At 40.0% G+C, this 25,662-nt stretch overlaps 1 protein-coding gene across 1 annotated transcript in view; it reads left to right on the top strand.

The window, feature by feature from the left end:
* Positions 1-25,662, top strand: part of PLA2R1 (phospholipase A2 receptor 1) — a 528,401-nt gene that overhangs the window by 333,096 nt on the left and 169,643 nt on the right. The window contains exons 21-22 of the mRNA XM_053698351.1: positions 1,987-2,117; positions 11,545-11,692. Of these exons, the coding sequence (XP_053554326.1) occupies positions 1,987-2,117; positions 11,545-11,692 (279 nt within the window). The remainder of the gene's footprint in view (positions 1-1,986; positions 2,118-11,544; positions 11,693-25,662) is intronic.

The raw sequence follows: 25,662 nt of genomic DNA, 5'->3' as shown, positions 1-25,662 counted from the left end.
CTAAGAAACGTACATACATATTTTGTCTCACTTTTGCATACCACGGAAATTCTATAGTGTATTCGTTCTCTAACAGTTGTCACAATATTATTTCTTTGTTTTCCCCTACAGGTCTAACTGATTTATTTTGCCAAATGTATGCTGATGAGTTAGTCTCAAAATATGCAATGCACTTATTCATCTGATAGAAAAATACTACATGTTTGTGAAACTAGAAGTCAATGCAAGCTAATGTGCACTGAAAACAGTGTCATTTGATTTCTATGTGCTTCAGAAAAATGTTGTTATTAGTGCCAGGGGCACATTCTCTCTCCTGTGATTTTTCCATTCAACGAGTTTCATTACTTTCTATGGGTTGGCAGTTTGCTACTCACTGGGACTTCTAGGTTCAGCTCCCTTTTTTTGACCCATGCAAGGGTCAGCAGGAGTTTTTACTTTGTGCTGGTGAATTTTAGAGAATCAGAGCCTAAGATGTACTCATATAGCAAATAAAGGACCCAGTTTTCCAAACCTCTCAAAGTTGTAACGAAATTCTAGCGTAGACAATTGTAGAACTCACTGCATTATCTAAGAAAAGGGCAGAACTTTGAAGTTGCAGAAAGATAAGAGCTCTCTACCATAAAAAGTGTTGGGATGGAGAATCTCACAGAAAAGAGTAAGATTAACAGGGAAGTACCTGGCACTGATGTAAGTTCTCAGTTTTTTTTAAACTGAAATGTTTTCACTTTACTTGTATGTGCCACTAGTTTAGTATATATTACTTACTTATCTGTCAGTTAAATAAGTGTAATGTGGATTTTGAACAAATTTCACCTGCCTACAGCCAGTGAGATCAATTAGTCAAACCTGTTGATGTGAAATGCTTAGAGAATACAATGATAGTTATGAGAGAGCGTCTGTCACACCCAGAGAACTCCCCTGTCCCTCCAACTTTCTGAAATTGTTAGTCTTATTTCACATAGAAAAAATGCAGAAGTGCAATGCAATTTGTAAACATATACACAAATATACATAGTATAATTCTAGCACAATCAGACTTTGTAAACAGAAATAAATTAAAATAGATTAGAATATAGAATAGATTAAAATAGAAATGACAAAACTTAAATGTAATAAAATTTAAAGGACAAATTCTAAAGTAATCTAAAATTACAAGTGTAAATGCAACAAAACATGTCATGCAGGGCTATATTGCACTAGGCTTGTCTCTCCTTCACATCCAGCACTGCATGGAATGCCCCTTACTGATATATAGCAACATTTTTCCTTTCTAGAATCTTGTGAGGGATCTCGCAGTGCTGGAGGATCATTTTAGATCATCTCACCTTTAGAGACTTGGGGGCTCCATAACCTGTCCGCCTGCTCTGAGGCGGCAGACAGAAATCAACCCGATCGAATACGATTGGGTTGATTTGCGAATCTGCAGGGGGCAGCATTGCACCAGCAGTTCACAAGAACTGCTGGTGCAATGATTAATGCCGACACCAAATGCTGTCTGCATTTATCAATGTGTAGCGGACATGATCCACAATATTGAGTCATGTCCGCTCGCACCATAATAAATAGGCCCTTTGGCATCTAGAGAGTTTTATAGAATTAAGTCAAAACACTATCCATTGTCCAAAGCTTATTTATTGATTGATTTTATGCCAACAGAGGCTTCCTAGACAGTGGAATGCCCTAACACAGTTGCTTACTTTGATTTGTGAAAATAAATGTCCCCTTTCTAGCTAATTAGAGTGCAACAAATGTATCACAATATATACAATTTCTCTCCATCATCAGACCCTTAGCATTACCTGCCTTACTCTGCAAGTTGATTTATCTTATCTCAACTGTCATGGAGAGCTATATCTTGTAATACTAATATTATAACAATGAATACTACAATTATAATGTCTAATAAGACCTGCGTATTGCCTGGTATTAATAGAAAATGTAATTTTTCATGTTCTGTGTAACTTACGTTTTTTGTTTATGTTACAGCTTTTATAGTTATGCAGCTTTTTGGGCAGAAACATGGCTTCTGGATACATTATACTATAGAAGATTATGTAAAGTGGGAAAATGGAACTTTTGAATCTTACTCAAACTGGTCTCGATATAAATTAATACAGGTAATATAAACTAACTTTTTTTAATAAGTAGCAATAAATATGTAGATGTGTTTGTGCATAGAAAAAACTAAACCTGTTAATCATAGCAAGTACCTTCCAGCTAGGTGTAACCTTAGCCGGTTACTAAGTGTAAAAAATATGTAAAAACCTATTAACAGGCCCTGATGATCTAAAGCTCTCCGCTCTGGTGTCCTAAGAAGTCTCAGCAGTACTGTGAGGTCCCTCAAAGATGTTTATAACGACATTTTTTTCCTTTTAAGCTGCTTTTCACATACATTACAATATAGTGCTTTAAAAAGCTCCCATATACATGATTTCTCTATATCATCCCCCATGCAGGCCCCATGAGAGAACCCACTGATTTATTTTTAATAGCCTAATCTCTCATCCTTTGTAGATTGATATTAAAGAATCTTACACACATTTATAAAGATACAGTTTTTAACCTACACCCTAGGTCAGACTGCGGTTCTGCTATTCAGCATGTTTAAATTAAAAATCTCTTGAGGCATAGAAGCCTATGTATCAAAGGTCTTGCGGACCTGATCGCGACAGTGCGGATCAGGTCCGCAAGACCTCGCTGAATGCAGAGAGCAACGCCGCCAGCAGAGAGGTGTCAATCAACCCGATCATACTCGATCGGGTTGAATTGTGGCGATTCCTGTCCGCCTGCTCAGAGCAGGCGGACAGGGTTACGGAGCTTGATAAATGGGCCTCATGAAGTTATTTTAAAGGAACATAAAACCCAATTTTTTTTCTTTATTGATTCAGATAGAACATACAATTTTAAACAACTTTCCAATATACTTCTGTTGTCAAATTTTCTTTGTTTTTCTTCTTATCCTTGATTGAAAAACAGTAAAGTAAGTTTATGAGTGTGCACGTGTCTGCAGCTCTATATGGCAGCAGTTTTGCAACAATGTTACACATTAGCAAGAGCACTAGATGGCAGCGCTATTTCCTGTCATGTAGTGCTTCAGGGATGTGCACGCTAGCTACCTAGGTATCCCTTCAACAAAGAATAACATGAGAACAAAGCAAATTTGATAATAGAAGGCAATTGGAATCTTTTTAAAAATTGTATTCTCTATCTGAATAATGAAAGAAAAACTTTGGGTTTAATGTCCCTTTAACTAGTTAGTGCTTATTGTCTCTAAAGGTGTAAATGCAAAAGTCTTTGATTATTCTAATATTACTTTGTGAATCTATTGTTTGAAATTATTAAGATCAAATTTATCTTGATGCGAATAATGAATTTAACCTTAGTAGCCCACTCTGTAAAATGTTATACTTGTATCTGGTCATCAGCACCCTGCTGCAGCATATTCAGCATCAGTCTACACCTCAGTGTATTTATAACCTTCAAATAAAACTAGGACCTGCCTCCAAATACACCCTAGTGCATGAAACAATGAAACAATGTTGTGCATGAAACATGAAACAATGTTGTGCACTTCCTGCCAATGGTCACAGCTGTTAGGTACAGATACCCATGGTTACCCAGTAAACTGGAAATACCTATTCAGTCATTGAGCTTTAGTTGGAAATGCATATTTAGCCAGTGAGCATTAGTAGGAAGTACCTAGTTAGACAGTGAGCATTAGTAGTAAATCCATATTTAGCCAGTGAGCATTAGTAGTAAATACCTATTTAGCCAGTGAGCATTATTATTATTATTATTGTTTATTTGTACAGCACCAACAGATTCTGCTCGCTATAAACATAGGCAGAGTACAAGAAAACAATTATATGGATCAAACGGGTAGAGGGCCCTGCCAAGAGTCGCACTGTTGTAGTCAGCTCTTAAGAAGGTGATCTAAAAAACAGCTGGACTCTTGGCTTGCATGCTGGCATTCATTATGGATTGTAAATTTGCTAGGTGGCAGCTGGGGAGACCAGAGGGGACAGAGTTGCAGTAATCGAGGCGGGAAAGGATGAGAGAGTGGATTAAAATGTTAGTTGTGTCTTGTGTAAGGTTTTTAAGGTGGAAGTGGTAGGATTTAGCCAAGGACTGAATGTGAAGAGCGAAAGATCTGAGTCGAATGTGACCCAAAGACATCGGCATGCGGGGTAGGGGTAATGATGGAGTTCGGATAGGATTGATGGCACCACTTAAACGTGTTGTGTCGGGTCTTATACCATTCAGTTAATAAGGTCTGTGGCCTTAATATTCTACAATAATGTGTGGTTAGGTGCTATGTACCAACAAAGTTACATGACAAATTGGTTAGCAAAATAAACTAACCGAAAAAAGATACTAATAAGCACTCAAAAGACCCCCAATTATATGGAGTTGGAAAAAGAAACACACTAATTAAAACATAAATCTTTATTGGAAATACTAAATCTGGGATTTAAAACTAAAATGCTGGTCTGGAGTTCCCAGTACAAAGACTGGATATGAACCACTAGAACCTCTGGTTAGTGGTCAACAAATGGCAAATTAGAGAGCCGCTGGTTTATGTATCACTAGAAAATATCAATTGGGGTCAAGAAAGTATGGTTGGTAAGGTGATATGATCTCTGCAAAAGCAGCTGGCACTCTCACCTAATGTATCCTTGATGGTAAGGTAAATCACATAAAAAATAAGTAACAATAGTGTTATATGTCAAACACATAGATAAAGTTGTGCCCTGTAGCAATCATATTATATATGATCAATTATAACATTGGTTACCTGCATATACAGTTATCAATTTTATAAAGTTAACATCATACTGGTTGTAAAACACACTGAAACCTATTTGAACAGTGGGAGGCCAAGCCCCCTTATAATAGGTGAATAGAATAATGAATTTATACAATTGATACTGATAAAGTTATTGGTTCTGTAAATTATATCATATATCCCTATATAGGGGGTTAAATATTAGATTAACCAACAGCTTAATCAATTGAGATTGTTAGATGTCTCTGTTACCAGAATACATTGTGGCGAGAGAAAAAGGGTTAAAGTGCTTGGTGTAAACTTTTTGCAGGCGTGATACAGCCTGACTATATTTACTCATAGATCCTGATTGAACTTTGATTAAAGTAAAACACAACAGATATACAAGAGTAAATTATATTGTTCTAAGAGCTAACATTAAGCCCATTAGAAACTAATGTATTAAATGTAGTTCTATTAAATCAACTGTAGTGTTAGTGATACTGATTACAAAGCCAGTGGTTAATTTTAATTCAGCATTACATTTATATCCTAGCAGCGTTCGTATGGTTTGGGCAGCTGCCAATTCTGACGCTTGTTCATATAAGTATCAAACCAAGTGACACCTAGAACTATACTAGCTGCTGTAGTGCAGTCCCAATGGCTAAGTGAAAAAAAGAACTCTGTCAGCAGGGAGCTCCTAATTTTGGGTTTCCCTGCGAGTTAATTGAGCGTCTATATTATGTGGAACGCTGCCAGTTTCATATCTCATTGCTAAATGTTTATAATAAAGGAGACATCATTCCCAGCTCTGCCGCTTCATTACAGCCTCTATTTAATAAATAAATTGTTAAGAGTGGCTATGTGTAGGTTTGCAATGGTGCTATTTAATTATATAGCCTGAATGTAATGTGAACCGTTGCCGTTTGTGACCCGCTTCACTATACACTGTAGATGTCTCGAGGTATCAGCTGTTATGCTTAAGTGCAAATTGTAAATCAATTTAAGTGCGGGTCTCGAGTCTATTCTGTATCATTATAGTCTGTATATCACCAAATATTATATAATAGTTCTAACTACAGTTCCCTTATATCAACTGGAGTACTGGTGACACAGATTGTATAAACAGTAGCTAGTTTCGATTCAACATAACATTGGTATCCTAGCAGCGTTCATATAGTTTGGACTGCTGCCAATTATAACGCTTATTTGTATTAGGTATCAAACCAAGTGACACCTCAAATTCTGCTAGCTGCTATTATGCAGCCTCAGTTAGCTTAATAAAAAAAGGACTTTATCGGCAGAGAGCTCCTAAATACTTGATTCCCTGCGAGTCTATTCAGCGTCTTTATGATCTGGAACACTGCCAGTATAGGTGCTCATTGCTCAGTGTCAGTTATGAAAGACACATCGTTCCCTGCTCTGCCGCTTCAATACAGTCTATAATAGATAAAGGAGGCAATGTGGTCATTTGGCCCAAAGATATGTATCTCATGGAGGCACACAAACAATTGAGAAACCAGGAGTGCTACAAAAAACTATTCTCCAATCCAACTGAACAATTTCTAAATCAATACAATCGGATTATATTGGAGGCTTTGGATGATAATGTAATAACCTCCAAAGAAAAGAAATTCCTGTGGGTAGAAAATCCAAGGGTGGCAACCTTTTATATAATACCAAAAATTCATAAGAATGCCACCTTACCACCAGGAAGACCCATTGTGTCGGGAATTAACAACATAACGTAAAAGGCAAGTCAATACATCGATTATAGACTTCGTGAATTTGTGACACGTATGCCGTCCTACGTAAAAGACACAATGGAAGTACTCCAACAGCTGGATAATCTCAAACTTAACCCTGATACAATCTTAATAACAGCGGATGTAGAATCCCTGTATACAAGTATCGACCACAAACTGGGAGTGCAGGCAGTTCAGAGTTTTTTATGTACTTCCTCTGACGAAGATAAAGATCATGATGATTTTATAATCAGACTCCTTAATTTTGTGTTGTATCATAATTACTTTGTATTTGATCAGCAGTTTTACCTGCAAATCAGGGGAACAGCTATGGGGACGGCTTGTGCTCCCACCTACGCCAATTTATATCTAGGCTGGTGGGAGCAACATGTCATCTTCTCAGATGCAAATGCCACATTTGTCGAGCACATACCGTTGTGGCTAAGATACATCAACGATGTGTTCTTCATCTGGGAGGGCCCCCAAAGAGAACTAGACGAATTCCTAAATATCCTAAACACGAATATCTTCAACATCAAACTCACGTGGGAGCTCAGTAAAGAAAGTATAACGTTCCTAGATCTAAAAATCTTCAAAAATCCGGATGGGGAAGTTATATAATTGGGGGTCTTTTGAGTGCTTATTAGTATCTTTTTTCGGTTAGTTTCTTTTGCTAACCAATTTGTCATGTAATGATGGAGTTCTCAGCAGTTATAGAGAGATTGGGGGTGGAGATCTGGTGCAGAGAAGTAGATTTGGGTGTCGTCAGCATACAAATGATATTGGAACCCGTGGGACTTTATTAGGGAACCTAATGATGACATGTAGATTGAGAAGAGAAGGGGACCGAGGACAGAGCCTTGCGGTACCTCGACAGAAAGTGGTGATGGGGTAGAGGCGGCCCAGAGAAGGCTACACTAAAGGTTTGGAGAGAACCACTAGAGGGCTGTGTCATAAATGCTGAAGGACTGGAGGGTTTGGAGCAAAAGAGGGTGGTCAACAGTATCAAAGGCTGCGAACAGATCAAGGAGGATAAGCAGAGAGAAGTGGCCTTTGGATTTTGCTGTAATTAGGTCATTGGTAATGATTGCTGTCTTTGTGGAGTGATGGGGACGAAGTCCAGATTGCAGTGAGTCAAGGAGGGAGTTTAACATAAGGAAATGGGATAGGCGTACGTAACTAGCTTTTCGAGAAGCTTTGAGGCAAGAGGGAGTTGGGAAATAGGGCGGTAGTTGGATGGGGAGGTTGGGTCAAGCAAAGGTTTTTTGAGGATAGGTGTGACCAGTGTATGTTTTAGAGATGAGGGAAATATACCGGTGCTGAGGGAGAGGTTGAAAATGTGTGTGAGTATAGGGGTAAGGGTAGAAGACAGGGAGGGGAGTAGCTGTGAGGGGACAGGGTCAAGGGGACAGGTAGTGAGGTGAGAGCACATTATAAGTACAGAAACTTCTTCCTCAGTAACAAGGGAGAAAGAGCTATGTTTATGGCTATGTGGGTTGTGGTTGATTGCGATTGTTAGAGGGGGTGAGAGAATGTAAGTATGTTGAGAGCTGATTTCATTTCTGATAGAGTCAGTTTTGTTATTGAAGTGGCTGGCGAAGTCTTGAGCTGACAAATAAGTTGTATTAAGAGGTGGGGGTGGGCGGAGGAGAGTATTGAAAGTGGAGAACAGACGTTTTGGGTTTGAAGAAAGAGTAGAGAAGTAATGTTGCTTATAGAGATTAAGGGCAGAATAGTAGAAGTTCAAGATGAATTTGTAATGAAGGAAATCAGCTGAACTCCGATATTTTCACCAGTACCGCTCAGCAGTACGGGAACATCTGCATAGGTACCATGTCACAGGAGTTTGCCAGGGGTGAGGATGAGTGTGTGATTTCCGAGCTATGGTAAGAGGGGCCAGATTGTCAAGGACGGATATAAGGATGTAATTATAGTGGCAGATAGATTGGTCAGGGCAGGAAAAGGAGTAGATGGATGAGAGGAGATGTTCGAGGGAATTAGCAAGCTGTTGCTGATCTAATGACATCTAATGACAGGAATTGTGTTTTTAGCCTGTGAGTATTAGTAGTAAAACCTATTTAGCCAGTGAGCATTAGTAGGAAATACCTATTTAGCCAGCGAGCATTAGTAGGAAATACCTATTTAGCCAGCGAGCATTAGTAGGAAATACCTATTTAGCCAGTGAGAATTAGTAGGAAATACCTATTTAGCCAGTGAGCATTAGTAGGAAATACCTGTTTAGCCAGTGAGAGTAAGTAGGAAATACAGGTATACCTCACTTTACAGCGCTTGACTTTACAGCGCTTCGCTTATACAGCGCTTTGTTGAGTGGAAGTTTAACCTCTAAGGATTGCAGTAATTGTCATGAGATTGCAAGAAAAGTGACTGCCACCATTTTGTTATGATTAGTTCACTCTGTTTACAGCATTACAGTGCAATCTATGTCTCAGTGTTGTAGTCTGGCAAATTTTACTACAGTAATTGTCACTGCTTTACAGGTACAGTATTTATTGAATACTAATTGAATACTGTGCTGTGCTAGTGTTAAACTAAATGTAGCACTATTGCACCCCAAATATGTGTTAGTTCAAACATGTTTTTAAGTTTTTAAACACTCTGGCAAGTAAAAAGAAAGCTAAAACCGCCTTGTTTCACATTAAGGCGGTTTTCACTTTACAGCGGGGCTCCGGCCCCTAACCCGCTGTATGAGCAGGGTATACCTGTACCTATTTAGCCAGTGAGCATTAGAAGTAAATACCTATTTAGCTAGTGAGAATTAGTAGGAAATACCTTTTTAGCCATTGAGCATTATTATGAATTTTCTATTTAGCCAGTAAGCATTAGCAGGAAATACCTATTTAGCCAGTGACTCTTAGGAAACACCTATTCAACCATTGAACATTGGTAAGAAATGCCTATTTAGCCAGTGAGCATTAGCATGAACTGTCTTTTAAACCTGTGAGTATTAGTAGTAAAAACCTATTTAGCCAGTGAGCATTAGTAGTATATACCTATTTAGCCAGTGAGAATTAGTAATAAATACCTATTTAGCCAGTGAGCATTAGTAGTAAATACCTATTTAGCCAGTGAGAATTAGTAGGAAATACCTATTTAGCCAATGAGCATTAGCAGGAAATACCTAATTAGCCAGTGAGCATTAGCAGGAAATACCTATTTAGCCAGTGATGTTAGGAAACACCTATTCAACCATTAATCATTAGTAGGAAATGCCTATTTAGCAAGTAAGCATTAGCAGGAATTGTCTTTTTAGCCTGTGAGTATTAGTAATAAATATCTATTTAGCCAGTGAGCATTAGTAATAAATACCTGTTTAGCCAGTGACCATTAGTAGTAAATACCTATTTAGCCAGTGAGAATTAGTAGGAAATACCTATTTAGCCAGTGAGCATTAGTAGGAAATACATATTTAGCCAATGAGCATTAGCAGGAAATACCTATTTAGCCAGTGACTGTTAGGAAATACCTATTCAGTCAGTGAGAATTAGTAAGAAATACCTATTTAGCCAGTTAGCATTAGCAGGAAATACCTATTTAGACAGTAAGTATTAGTAGGAAATACCTGTTAAGACAGTATTAGTAGGAAACGCCTATTTAGCCAATGAGCATTAGTAGGAAATACCTATTTAGCCAGAAATACCTATTTAGCCAGGCTAAATAGGTATTTCCTGCTAATGCTCATTGGCTAAATAGGTATTTCCTACTAATGCTCACTGGCTAAATAGGTATTAGCAGGAAATGGCTATATAGCCAGTGAGTGTTATGAAATACTTAACACCTATTTAGGCAGTGAGAATTAGTAGTAAATGCCTATTTAGCCAGTGAGCATTAGCAGGAAATACCTATTTAGCCAGTGAGTAATTAGCAGGACATGCCTATTTAGCCAGTGAGTATTAGTAGAAAATACCTATTTAGCCAGTGAGTATTAGCAGGAAATTCCTATATAGCTAGTAAGATTAAGTGGAAAAAAATACCCTACTTATTTGCACGCTAACATTGAAACATAGAATTTGATGGTAGATAAGAACCAAAAAGGCCCATCAAGTCTACCCCATGTTACATCAATATAATATGTGACATAAAGTGCATATATAAAAAACAAAACAAAAGGAGAATGCAATTTGATAAAACTACAATGGTCTTTTTCTTTTTTCCTTTTCCTTTAAATCCAAAATCCACTTCAAGAGATAAGATAGAGAGAAATGCAAAATAGTGCAATCAAGTTTGACTCTTCATATAATTCCAAGCCACTTCACAGAGTATTACTCACATGATTAGGAGCTTTCTGGCAAAGCTCAAACCAATACAGCAGTGTTATGTTTGGCAAATAAAGAGCCACACTCTCGGCATATGTAGAAATGGTTTAATTATTAAAAACACATACAGAACTCACCAAATACAAGCACATCAGAGAATATACACGGGGTGTAATAGTGTCCTATTAACCTCAAAAATAGAGTCCAAAACACCACCTCAATACCCTGTAATCCCTTCACATTGCTGTTAAAAGAGTTCCAGTAGCCATATAGGATATATAGCCCTTATAGTTAAACATTTCCTGAAGTGTCCTTTTTATCATACTCTATCATACTATAAATATATGCACACCCACATAGAGAGGCAGATACATACATACAAATAAGTACATATCCACAGGTGTTAATAACTAACATCCCTGGGGCTTTCTGCACACCATGTTTATTCTGTCCCCAGCAGCCATATCCTAATGCTGTTATTCTGTTTGTAACCCTTTCCAGGTTATTAGTTGCTTCCTTGCTTCCTGTTTGTTTCCACTTCCTGTCTCAGCAGCATGCATACCTAGCTTTTGGTCTGGATCTTACCCCTCTCTTCCTTCCATATGGTGGTTTTAGTCATGGTAATGCTGAAGCATAGCAAGTAGTGAGATAACTATTGTGTGATCTTTAAATAATTATTTTTACATAGGTGGTGTTTATGTTCCTTTATTTAATATGTAAATAAAAACAAAATTATTTTAAATGTTTTTAATGTTTCTAGTTTCAAGGAAATGAATCAGATGCAAATGCTGAACTACAGGATCATCATCTATGTGCCTTAATGTCTGCTAACCACAATTATCATCTTACTGGAAAGTGGTTCCTGGAGAACTGTACTCAAGGCTATGGTTTTGTTTGTGAGAAACCAGGTACGAAAATGTAATCACTTGCTTCCTTCCTTTCATAAATATTACATTGCAATTAAATCCATCTATCTATCTGCAAATTAATTTTGGATTAAAAGGTTTAATATTAATACACTGCTTTGCAGGCCTGGCCAGCATAAAAGGTTTAATCCTGATTACAAAAAAATTGCAATATACTGTTTTTTATTTAAATCTGAAAATTGTAGTTTTTTTCCTTCTTTAGATGTGGCTGGAGAGCATTCAGTGGAATTCAGAACCCACACCTTACAACATGCTGCCCAGCAATTGGTTGTTATGCTCAGGGATTCACTTAAATCTGGTCCTTACTGACTACTGCAAAGATGATATGATAAATAGCACTCCTGAGTTATGCCCCATTGGCTGCAGTACTATACAAATTGTGCTATCCAGATAACTGATTTAAATTATTTTAAAAATTGTATCTTGTGTTTAGATATTTTGCAATACAATGGGGTAGATTTATCAAGCAGCGGATGCTGAAATCGCAAGATCAAGATCGCTAGAAACAAGAGTTAAGAAGCAGCGGTCGTAAGAGGTGGCAGACAGCAATCATCCCGATCAGATACGATCAGTATGATTGACACCGATTGCTAGCGGCCGATTGACCGCGAATGTGCAGGGGGCGGCCTTGCAAAAGCATTCCACTAGAAATGCTTGTGCAATATTAAATGCAGACAGCGGACATTTAATAAATCAGCCCCAATGAGTCATCGCTGGTGTATATATAATTGATTACTTTAATGCCTTAATGAAATGACTTTCCTCAAAAGAAGTGAAGTTTGAGTCTGTGTGTTTCAGTTGCTAGTATGTTGCGACATTAAACCGTTATATTCCATTGAGGAACCAACACTTTTGCATAGTTGCCAACTGTCCTTTTTTCCCGGGACAGTCAAGTTTTTTGGCTTCCTATTTTCTTCCTAAAGGGAAAGAGTTCACAGCTGTATGCATTACTTTTGGGAAATAATAACTTTTAATAACTTTTTCTCAGCGTTTCCTTTGTGGATCCCGTTGGTTGTACCGGACTGTTAGGATCTAGAGCTGGTCCGGTGTTCCCCAGTTCCAGGAAACTTGGGCGGTGTCCTTTGGTTGGGCTACTTGAACTGGTTCAGTTGACCAGGTTTTCTGGGTGCCGATGCCCCCTGGGCTTGCCTTTCACCTTGTTTGGTTTCCCTTGGTAGGCTTGCTGAAAGAGTGTGATGGCTTCTCTGCTCTGTAAGCAAAGGGGTTCGCTGTGGAACCACTGCAGCTATGGCATCTTGATCTGTGTGCTAGCCAGTTCAATTGTTCAGGGGATTCCTTCCAGGTCAGGTTGGAGAATTGTTCTCTCGGTTCAGCCTATGGCTGTGTCCTGGGGACAGGTGCTCTGTCCTTCCGGCCCATTTGCCAGCCCCCTTTGTCTTTGGGGGGGCTTATATCCTTCTTTCGGAAGTGTGGTCATTATCTTAGGGCTTCTCCTGGCTTCAGGAGGTTAGGACAGACGGTTAACCTATTTCGGAGAGAGGTACGATCTCTGGGTTGTTCTGTCCATTTGGAGAGTTGCTGGCTCCACCTTGAGTCTGTGTTGGGCCTTGTCGATGGTCTCCATGTGTATTTCGGGTTGGCATCCAAGCACTATTGTAATGGCAGGTTGTTGAGGCTGGGGTTTTTCTGGTCCCCTGGTTTCAGACCTGCCGATGCTTGGGCTGGCCTGGCTGGAGGTAAGTCCTGAGATCCATTTTTCTCTCGGATCTTTGGAGCGCATTGGTCCTCATTGAGGTTCTGGGTTCTCCTTTTTATTTGAGACCTATGTGTACATCTGGCCGTTTCGGTTGCCTAGAGTGTGCCTTCTGTAGTGGAGGTTTAGCACTCTACATTTTGGTAGCTGCTTCTAGCAAGTATGTCTTCTGTGTCATCCTGAGGATGGCTGCATGTTCTTGACTCAGGTGTTTACCTTCGTCTGGGTCTGCTACATGTAATTTTGTCTGAATTCCTCAGGGTTCTGAGTTCGGATGATGTTTGATCTCCATTTTCTGTTGTTCCTAGGTGCTGGTTGACTTGCTGCCTGGCAAGAGAAGGGTGCTCTTTGAAACCAGCTACAGCTGTTTGCGCCTTGATCGAGTGCTAGCTAGCTGTTCCAATCCTTGCAGGATGTTGGGAGAATTTTTTCTCTGTTCTGCTACCGGTTCTAAACCTTGTGGTTGCTATTTGGATTGGGCGCTGCCTCCCCTTGTTGTCAGGACCAATTTAGGTATTGCGAGCTTGGTTTGATGGGGGTTTTTCCTTTTATGGAGTTTGTGGTAACCTTTCGGTTCCCATTTGGTTCTTCCTTGCCTTATTCCTTTGGAAGTTTCGGCAGGGGTTCCCTTCGCTAGTAAAGGGTGTGTGGTGGTGGGACCGACTGTTGGGCGACTGTGTCTCCTGGAGGACTGTTGGTTCAGTTGTGTCTGATGTTACGGTCTCTAGCTAGGCTTTCGGGCTATCTGTTGATCAGTGTCCTTGGGGCCTTTTCCCTTTTTTGTTTTCTCGGCTTTGGACAAAGCAGGGTTTTTTGTTGGGTAGTGGTTTTTGGCATTCAGTGTCCTCTATAGCTTGGGTATTGTTTTCCCAAAAGTATTGAATGCAGCTGTGGACTCTTTCCATTTAGGAAGAAAAACATAAATTATGCTTACCTGATCATTTTCTTTTCTTCCGATGGAAAGAGTCCACAACTCCCCACCCGTCTTTTTTTTAAGTGGGGCGTCCTTGTTTTTATTTTATCTTCTGGCACCTTTTCACCCAGATATTTCTTCTATTGTTCCTCGACAGAATGATTGAGGGATGAGGCAAGTGGGAGGAGTATTTAAGCCTTTGGCTGGGGTGTCTTTGCCTCCTCCTCCTATCAGTCTCATTTCTTACGGTATTTTTTTCTGCAGTTTTCTTTATCTGTGGTCTTCTTTTATATTGAAGGTTTGCAGTGTGTATCAAGGTGTCAAGTAAGGGGAAGCCATGAAATGTGATATTTAATACCAGGGAGGGTAGGAGGCAAGAGTTGAGGAAGAAATTTCTCAATAATGTTACACAATTTGGAACATGTTTAATTGTTCCCATTTAAATAGTGAGGCTTTGCTTAGCAGGGGCTTAAAGGGACATTAAACACTAAATAAATGCTCGATAAAATTATGCATTCAAAGAAAAGATTAGTCTGAAAAAACATGTAGATGTATTTTTTTAAAGTTTCATTAGCTGTTTAAATATTGACAAAATAAGTGTAAAGTTTTAGTGTCTATAACACAATGGGAGCTTCCATGTTGTAACTTAAGTTACCTTCTCTGCTGTGGCCAATATGGGACAAATTTAAATAGGTTACTAGAGTGTGTAGCCAATAGTTGTGTGGAATATAACAGTGTTCTGCACTTCCATTTCTAACAAGAACTGAAAAGCTCACAATTTCAGAATGGAATGAGATGAAAAGGGGACATAATAAATAATTAAAGTATATAGCAGAAATGTTTATATTTTTGTGATGGTAATATAAAATGATAAATCATTTAGGCCTAGATTTGGAGTTCGGCGGTAGCCGTCAAAACCAGCGTTAGAGGCTCCTAACGCTGGTTTTGGCCGCCCGCTGGTATTTGGAGTCAGTGATTAAAGGGTCTAACGCTCACTTTTCAGCCGCAACTTTTCCATACCGCAGATCCCCTTACGCCATTTGCGTATCCTATCTTTTCAATGGGATCTTTCTAACGCCGGTATTTAGAGTCGTTTCTGAAGTGAGCGTTAGAGCTCTAACGACAAAATTCCAGCCGCCTGAAAATAGCAGGAGTTAAGAGCTTTCTGGCTAACGCCGGTTCATAAAGCTCTTAACTACTGTACCCTAAAGTACACTAACACCCATAAACTACCTATGTACCCCTAAACCGAGCTCCCCCCACATCGCCGCCACTCGATTACATTTTTTAACCCCTAATCTGCCGACCGCCACCTACGTTATACTTATGTACCCCTAATCTGCTGCCCCTAACCCCGCCGACCCCTGTATTACATTTATTAACCCCTAACCTGCCCCCCACAACGTCGCCGCCAGCTACTTAAAATAATTAACCCCTAATCTTCCGACCGCAAAGCGCCGCCACCTACGTTATCCTATGTACCCCTAATCTGCTACCCCTAACACCGCCGACCCCTATATTATATTTATTAACCCCTAATCTGCCCCCCTCAACGTCGCCGACACCTGCCTACACTTATTAACCCCTAATCTGCCGAGCGGACCTGAGCGCTACTATAATAAAGTTATTAACCCCTAACCCGCCTCACTAACCCTATAATAAATAGTATTAACCCCCTAATCTGCCCTCCCTAACATCGCCGACACCTAACTTCAATTATTAACCCCTAATCTGACGACCGTAGCTCACCGCTATTCTAATAAATTGATTAACCCCTAAAGCTAAGTCTAACCCTAACACTAACACCCCCCTAACTTAAATATAATTTACATCTAACGAAATTAATTAACTCTTATTAAATAAATTATTCCTATTTAAAGCTAAATACTTACCTGTAAAATAAACCCTAATATAGCTACAATATAAATTATAATTATATTATAGCTATTTTAGGATTAATATTTATTTTACAGGCAACTTGGTATTTATTTTAACTAGGTACAATAGCTATTAAATAGTTAAGAACTATTTAATAGTTACCTAGTTAAAATAATAACAAATTTACCTGTAAAATAAATCCTAACCTAAGATATAATTAAACCTAACACTACCCTATCAATAAAATAATTAAATAAACTACCTACAATTACCTACAATTAACCTAACACTACACTATCAATAAATTAATTAAACACAATTCCTACAAATAAATACAATTACATAAACTAGCTAAAGTACAAAAAATAAAAAAGAACTAAGTTACAAAAAATAAAAAAATATTTACAAACATAAGAAAAATATTACAACAATTTTAAACTAATTACACCTACTCTAAGCCCCCTAATAAAATAACAAAGCCCCCCAAAATAAAAAATTCCCTACCCTATTCTAAATTAAAAAAGTTACAAGCTCTTTTACCTTACCAGCCCTGAACAGGGCCCTTTGCGGGGCATGCCCCAAGAATTTCAGCTCTTTTGCCTGTAAAAGAATAAATACAATACCCCCCCCCCCAACATTACAACCCACCACCCACATACCCCTAATCTAACCCAAACCCCCCTTAAATAAACCTAACACTAAGCCCCTGAAGATCTTCCTACCTTGTCTTCACCATACCAGGTTCACCGATTCGTCCTGGCTCCAACATCTTCATCCAACCCAAGCGGGGGTTGGCGATCCATCATCCGGTGCTGAAGAGGTCCAGAAGAGGCTCCAAAGTCTTCCTCCTATCCGGCAAGAAGAGGACATCCGGACCGGCAAACATCTTCTCCAAGCGGGCATCTTCGATCTTCTTCCATCCGGTGCGGAGCGGGTCCATCTTGAAGCAGGCGACGCGGATCCATCCTCTTCTTCCGTTGTCTCCCGACTAATGACGGTTCCTTTAAGGGACGTCATCCAAGATGGCGTCCCTCGAATTCCGATTGGCTGATAGGATTCTATCAGCCAATCGGAATTAAGGTAGGAATTTTCTGATTGGCTGATGGAATCAGCCAATCAGAATCAAGTTAAATCCGATTGGCTGATCCAATCAGCCAATCAGATTGAGCTTGCATTCTATTGGCTGATCGGAACATCCAATAGAATGCGAGCTCAATCTGATTGGCTGATTGGATCAGCCAATCGGATTGAACTTGATTCTGATTGGCTGATTCCATCAGCCAATCAGAAAATTCCTACCTTAATTCCGATTGGCTGATAGAATCCTATCAGCCAATCGGAATTCGAGGGACGCCATCTTGGATGACGTCCCTTAAAGGAACCGTCATTAGTCGGGAGACAACGGAAGAAGAGGATGGATCCGCGTCGCCTGCTTCAAGATGGACCCGCTCCGCACCGGATGGAAGAAGATCGAAGATGCCGCTTGGAGAAGATGTTTGCCGGTCCGGATGTCCTCTTCTTGCCGGATAGGAGGAAGACTTTGGAGCCTCTTCTGGACCTCTTCAGCACCGGATGATGGATCGCCAACCCCCGCTTGGGTTGGATGAAGATGTTGGAGCCAGGACGGATCGGTGAACCTGGTATGGTGAAGACAAGGTAGGAAGATCTTCAGGGGCTTAGTGTTAGGTTTATTTAAGGGGGGTTTGGGTTAGATTAGGGGTATGTGGGTGGTGGGTTATAATGTTGGGGGGGGTATTGTATTTATTCTTTTACAGGCAAAAGAGCTGAAATTCTTTGGGCATGCCCCGCAAAGGGCCCTGTTCAGGGCTGGTAAGGTAAAAGAGCTTGTAACTTTTTAAATTTAGAATAGGGTAGGAATTTTTTATTTTGGGGGGGCTTTGTTATTTTATTAGGGGGCTTAGAGTAGGTGTAATTAGTTTAAAATTGTTGTAATATTTTTCTTATGTTTGTAAATATTTTTTTATTTTTTGTAACTTAGTTCTTTTTTATTTTTTGTACTTTAGCTAGTTTATGTAATTGTATTTATTTGTAGGAATTGTGTTTAATTAATTTATTGATAGTGTAGTGTTAGGTTAATTGTAGGTAATTGTAGGTAGTTTATTTAATTATTTTATTGATAGGGTAGTGTTAGGTTTAATTATATCTTAGGTTAGGATTTATTTTACAGGTAAATTTGTTATTATTTTAACTAGGTAACTATTAAATAGTTCTTAACTATTTAATAGCTATTGTACCTAGTTAAAATAAATACCAAGTTGCCTGTAAAATAAATATTAATCCTAAATAGCTATAATATAATTATAATTTATATTGTAGCTATTTAGGATTTATTTTACAGGTAAGTATTTAGCTTTAAATAGGAATAATTTATTTAATAAGAGTTAATTTATTTCGTTAGATGTAAATTATATTTAAGTTAGGGGGGTGTTAGTGTTAGGGTTAGACTTAGCTTTAGGGGTTAATCAATTTATTAGAATAGCGGTGAGCTCCGGTCGTCAGATTAGGGGTTAATAATTGAAGTTAGGTGTCGGCGATGTTAGGGAGGGCAGATTAGGGGTTAATACTATTTATGATAGGGTTAGTGAGGCGGATTAGGGGTTAATAACTTTATTATAGTAGCGCTCAGGTCCGCTCGGCAGATTAGGGGTTAATAAGTGTAGGCAGGTGTCGGCGACGTTGAGGGGGGCAGATTAGGGGTTAATAAATATAATATAGGGGTCGGCGATGTTAGGGCAGCAGATTAGGGGTACATAGGGATAACGTAGGTTGCGGCGGTGTACGGAGCGGCAGATTAGGGGTTAATAATAATATGCAAGGGTCAGCGATAGCGGGGGCGGCAGATTAGGGGTTAATAAGTGTAAGGTTAGGGGTGTTTAGACTCGGGGTACATGTTAGAGTGTTAGGTGCAGACGTAGGAAGTGTTTCCCCATAGGAAACAATGGGGCTGCGTTAGGAGCTGAACGCTGCTTTTTTGCAGGTGTTAGGTTTTTTTTCAGCTCAAACAGTCCCATTGTTTCCTATGGGGGAATCGTGCACAAGCACGTTTTTGAGGCTGGCCGCGTCCGTAAGCAACTCTGGTATCGAGAGTTGCATTTGCGGTAAAAATGCTCTACGCTCCTTTTTTGGAGCCTAACGCAGCATTTGTTTGAACTCTCGATACCAGAGTTAATTTTATGGTGCGGCCAGAAAAAAGCCCGCGGAGCCTTAACAGCCCTTTTACCGCCAAACTCCAAATCTAGGCCATAGTGTTTAATGTCCCTTTAAGACATCAGGGTATTTATGTGCTGGGACAGGAATTTACAGAACATACAAAAACAAATAAAATCCAGATTTCTTTCCTATGACATGGAGAGTCCACAACGACATTCCAATTACTAGTGGGGTATTCAACTCCTGGCCAGCAGGAAGAGGCAAAGAGCACCCCAGTAAAGCTGTTAAGTGTATCTGCCTTACCCATAACCCCCAGTCATTCTCTTTGCCTCTGTTAATGGAGGTTGTGCGAAGTTGGTGTCTAAAGAAATTAATTATTTTGTGGGTAATTTTCCCTGCAAGCAAGGATTGGGGTCTAGCTGTGTCAATCTCTTGAGTAAGAGTAGTGGTGACTTTTAGCATTTAAAAGGCTACCCCTTTGTGGAAAGCCAGAGTTAGTTACTCTGTTCTTTCTTTTCCTACAGGTCCATGACAGGGAGCGCAGTGCCTGCCACACCTAAGGAGCAGCATCTATTATGCAGTTGGATCTAAGGTAAGTGCCTTTTGCCTTCTAGGTACAGAAGGACAGCAGTACTTAAGAGGTTAACCCTATTTTTCAGATCCTTTTTTACCTTAGACACATAATAATCCTTATTTAAAGGGACAGTCTAGGCCAAAATAAACTTTCATGATTCAGATAGAGCATGTAATTTTAAACAATTTTCCAATTTACTTTTATCATCAATTTTGCTTTGTTCTCTTGGTATTCTTAGTTGAAAGCTTAACCTAGGAGGTTCATATGCTAATTTCTTAGACCTTGAAGCCCACCTCTTTCAGATTGCATTTTAACAGTTTTTCACCACTAGAGGGTGTTAGTTCACGTATTTCATATACATAACACTGTGCTCGTGCACGAGAAGTTATCTGGGAGCAGGCACTGATTGGCTAGACTGCAAGTCTGTCAAAAGAACTGAAAAAAGGGGCAGTTTGCAGAGGCTTAGATACAAGATAATCACAGAGGTTAAAAGTATATTATTATAACTGTGTTACTTATGCAAAACTGGGAAATGGGTAATAAAGGGATTATCTATCTTTTAAAACAACAAAAATTCTGGTGTAGACTGTCCCTTTAATAGATGATTCATATGGTGACAATATCTTTGGCGCATGATATATGGAAATAGTTTATTTCATAATTATTCAGTATGAGACTTGAGGGAAAGAGTTCTCTCATTTGACTGGGATGTGAGATGTTAATATTAAGGGATAACCTTTATTATTTATAATAAAACTATGTTTAAGGCTTTCGGCTGTTTAGGGCTTATTGGTGTGAAACGGTAAAGCTGTTTTTAGCCTGTGTTTAAACTCACACTTTTTTTCTCTGCAGAGAAATGTTGTGCACTTTACTTTAAACCCCGCTCACGTGACACCCGCACTTCCGGTTTAGCGGAGCTGTGCTGTTGCGACCTCAGTTGCTACGCAAGAGAAATTCAGCTCTTCAAGTTGCGACTGTATTTTCCTATTCTACCCCGGATCGTTTCAGAGCAAAGGTCTCTTCAAGGAGTCAGTTTTTCCTATTACTAGTGGGGTATTACTTTTGGCGCTAGGAACCTCAGGCAATCTGAGGTATTTTTTGTCTAAAAGTTTTCCTTATATGTTCAATATTAAAATTTAATATTTTATATTTTATTTTATTTTACATTTTTTTGTAGTCGCTTAATTTCTTTAATTTCGCAATTCTTGTGGGATTTGTTACCTCTTAGCCATGGACTTAGAACAGGATCAGTCCATATATATGGATAAATGTTTACTTTGTTTGGAGGCCCAAATTGTTTTGCCTATGCAATTTTGCTCCTCTTGTTTAACCAAGACTTTGAAATTTAAGGATAAATTACTCCCTTCTGAGCCTGCTATCTCTCAGGATAATGCTGTGTGTGACATTCCTCAGCTGTTTATTTACCTGGGGATTTTGCTGCTCAGATTTCTTCTGCAGTAACAGCGGCTTTGTCAGCTTTCCCTTCATCGGGTAAGCGTAAGAGAAAATCTAAACGTTTGCCTGATACTAAGGCTTCTGACTCTAGGACTGCATTAGCCAATCTTTCTCAGATGTCTGATGAGGAGAATACTTCAGTAACTTCTGAAGGTGAGATCTCAGACTCTAACACTTTAGCAGAAAAATCTCAGACTCTGAAGAGGTTAATTTTAGATTTAAGCTTGAACACCTCCGGTTACTATTGAAGGAGGTTCTAGCTACTTTAGACGACTCTGAACCTTCAGGTTGCTATCAACCCCACAAAGTCTTCGAAATTGGATAGAGTTTATTATTCTCCATCTTCTGAAGAGGTTTTTCTTCATAAATGGAAAGAGTTCACAGCTGCATTCATTACTTTTGGGAAATAAGAACCTGGCCACCAGAAGGAGTCAAAGACACCCCAGCCAAAGGCTTAAATACTCCTCCCACTTCCCTCATCCCCCAGTCATTCTTTGCCTTTCATCCCGGGAGGTTGGCAGAGAAGTGTCAGAAGTTTATTTTCATCTCTTATGGAGGGTAGTACTCTTCGACATGGGATGGGAGTTTTAAGTAATCCTGTCAGTGTCTCATAGAGGGCTTGGATGAAAGTTAGAGTCCGGAGATGCAGGAAGAGTCTTTCTGCGAAACCATCCCGACTCATTTTAACAATTCCACAAGCAATCGGCATTGTCGAACTTCGCTTCGCTGCCTGCTTTCTTCTCTCAAGTCCATGGCGGAGGCGAAGCTACTATCCGTCACACTTGAAGGGCCTTGTTCCTGTTCCACAGCGTAGATTCCGGTAAGATCGTTTAATTTTACTTCTTCATGATTGTACTGTAACTCATTTGTTTCTGCGAACTCACATGAAAAATACAGGGTCTCAGTGGGACTCCTTTAGTATCTTGGAATAAAGGGTTAATATCTCCTGAGGGGGATTATTGAACAGGGGGATTTTTAATTATGTTTGTTATGTGATTCAATCTGCTTATGTGTAATGTTAACTAGGCTTGTGGCTTTTTGGAACATAACGGCCTTTCTAAGTGACGCACTTTTTTTGGACTGTACGGTTCACCTTGTGACCGGGCATGTTTACGTTCTGGTCTCCCATTTCCGCATTCCTGACTGTGTGGCAATGGAGAATTCTAGTCCGCTGGTGTCTGGTTCATAGGAGGTGGTGAGTGCCCCAGCCATTGTGGGTGTCAGGTGCTGTTTAAATAGTTTTAGATATAGTTTGGTATAGTTTATCTAGTTATGGAGGATGCTGATGTTGAGATTGTTCAACTTTCTGATTCAGATTCTTTGTCCTGTGATGAATGAGAATTGGCCCTATTTACTCAGGTCAGTCAGTTATGTTCTTTAGGCCATCCTAGAGCGCCTTGTTCCTCGGGCTTGGGGATTCAAGGGAATGCTGAGCCATCTGCCTCGGGGGCCCTGTCCTCTGGGAGGTGAGTTCCCTACCACTCCCTACTACTACTAAACATGCGGGTAATCCAGGTTATGTTTTTTCCTCCTCGGAGGGTGGATTTTTCCCCCCGGAGGATGTGGCATGTTTTCGCTTTTACATACTTTTGGAGCTTGGTCGTCTATAAAGTCCAGATGATTATTTGCGATTCTGCTCGTGCCCGATTGCTCTAGGTCTCTCGTCCACAGGAAGGCATGTGCAGTTCCCTGCGGGTGTAACTGTTCCTGAGTGTTGTGCCTTTCGTTACAGGTTGGCTCGCCTTTGTATTCTACTCAGACACGTTTTCGAGCTGTTTGGGGACCCTATCCTTCTCGGCTATGGGACTCTCCTCCTTCGAATGGCTCACCTCGTTAGACATGGGGGGATGAAGTAATCTCCTTAAAGTCTTGTTATCGAGATCCTTCCCAGTTTGTTGGAGGAACAGGGTTTCCATTAGGCTGGTCCTGCGGATCTTTCTGTTCTTCTTGGGCGTTAACCCTCGGGTTGCCTGTGATTTTATTTTATCCGGTTAGGATGAATTTTATTTTTATTTTTCATACTATGTTTCCTGCGGGAACTTTCTCTGGGATCAATACTCGCTGTTTTCTTCTGCGGAAGTTGTTCGGGGCACATTAGTCCCATGTTTGTCTGTTTTTTCTTCCTCCCTCTCTGAGAGCGGATTTAGCCAGCTTGGCAGTTATGACCCTGGTTGCAGGCTGGCCCTGCTTGGGTTCAGATCTTCTGTCTTGCGGCTTATTCAGACATGTAGCGCCTGTTATACCTTGCTGGTCAGGTTGGGGTGCAGAATGCTCTCAATATTATGTATGTTTCTTGTTATTTGTTTTACAAGTTTCAGCTAAGCATTCTCAAGAGGACTTGCGGGTCTGTGCGGCTCTCGGGATTGTTTCAGTCCTTAAATAGCCATCTCTCTGGTGACTGGGTCAGTGAATTTTGCTGCGTCACTCTCTGTTGCTTCCGATACCCTCGGAAACCTAAAGTATTCCTTCCCACGTGGTGAGAAGTTTAGAGGGTTTAGCACCTCTTTTCCGCCGGTTGGGGCGGTGTTGCCTTAAGAGGCCCTGGGACTTGACCTTTTTGGACTTGTTCCTTTAGTGGTTCTCTTCTTCATTGAGACCTTCTTGGACTTTGTTCGTTTCTCCTTGTGTTTTTTTTCAGGCCTGGTGCCCTCAGAAAGGGACGCCTATTGTACCCTCCCGTTTTTGCATTCAGTGTCCTCTATAGCTTGAGTATTGTTTTCCCAAAAGTAATGAATGCAGCTGTGGACTCTTTCCATTTATGAAGAAAAACTTAAATTATGCTTACCTGATAAAAAAAAAATCTTCAGATGGAAAAAGTCCACAGCTACCCATCCGTATTTTTTCTGTGGGGTGTCTCTTATTTTTTATTCTTCTGGCACCTTTTTACCCTGGTATTTCTTCTACTTTTCCTTGTTCCTCAGCAGAATGACTGGGGGATGAGGGAAGTGGGAGGAGTATTTAAGCTTTTAGCTGGGGTGTCTTTGCCTCCTCCTGGTGGCGAGGTTCTTATTTCCCAAAAGTAATGAATGCAGCTGTGGACTCTTTCCAACTGTAGAAAAGAAAATTATCATGTAAGCATAATTTAAGATTTTCCTGTCCCTAGGAAGATGTCCTTTTTCCCTTCCCCTGTTTTTAAGAAGATGTTTCCTGTTGCTGACGCTATTTGTGACTCATGGTGCACTATTCCTAAAGTTGAAGGAGCTATTTCTGCTCTTGCCAAGAGAACTACTATCTCTATAGAGGATATTTTTTCTTTTAAGGATCCAATGGATAAGAAGCTAGAGGCTTATTTATAAAAAGATGTACATCCATCAAGAATTACAGTGGCAACCTGCAGCGAGTATTGCCACGATTGCGGGAGCTGCATTCTATTGGTGCAATGCTTTGTCGGATCTTATTGCAGAGGAGACTATGGTGGAGGAGATCCAAGATAGGATCAAAGCTCTCAAATTTGCCAATACTTTTATCTGTGATGCCAACATGCAGATAATTTGACTGGGGGCTAAGATGCCTAGTTTCACTGTACAAGCACGCAGAGCTCTGTGGTTAAAATCTTGGTCGGCCGACGTCTCTTCTAAGGCCAAGCTTTTGGCTTTACCTTATAACGGAAAGACTCTGTTTGGACCTGGTCTGGCGGAAATAATTTCAGAGATTACGGGTGGGAAGGGATCTTTCCTACCTCAGAACAAGAAGAATAGACCTAGAGGTCATCAGACTTCTAATTTTACGTTCCTTTCATAACTTTAAGGGACAAAAGTCTTCATCTTCCTCTTCCAAACCTGTCCAATCCAGATACACATGGAAATCCAGGCAGCCTTGGAACAAGGGAAAGCAGAACAATAAACCTTCTACTGGCTCTAAATCAGAATGAAGGTTCCGCCCCCGATTTAAGTGGGGGGCACTCTTTCTTTTTTTCATCAAGCCTGGATACACAATGTCCCAGATTCATGGTCTGTGGACATAGTATCTCAGGGGTACAGAATGGGATTCAAGTCTTGCCATTCAAAGAGAAGATTTCTCCTATCAAGACTTTTCTCAAACCAGGTAAAGAAGGAGGCCTTCTTAAACCTTGTAAAGGACCTATCCTCCCTGGGAGTTATTGCTCCAGTTCCGCTAAGGGAACAAGGTCTAGGATTCTATTCAAATCTATTTGTGGTTCCCAAAAAGGAGGGAACTTTCTGTCCCATTCTAGACCTCAAATGTCTCAACAAATTCCTGAGGGTTCCTTCCTTCAAGATGGAAACTAT

This window comes from Bombina bombina, chromosome 1, assembly GCF_027579735.1.
Source record: "Bombina bombina isolate aBomBom1 chromosome 1, aBomBom1.pri, whole genome shotgun sequence".
NCBI lineage: Eukaryota > Metazoa > Chordata > Amphibia > Anura > Bombinatoridae > Bombina > Bombina bombina.
This window is presented reverse-complemented; position numbering and strand designations above follow the sequence as displayed.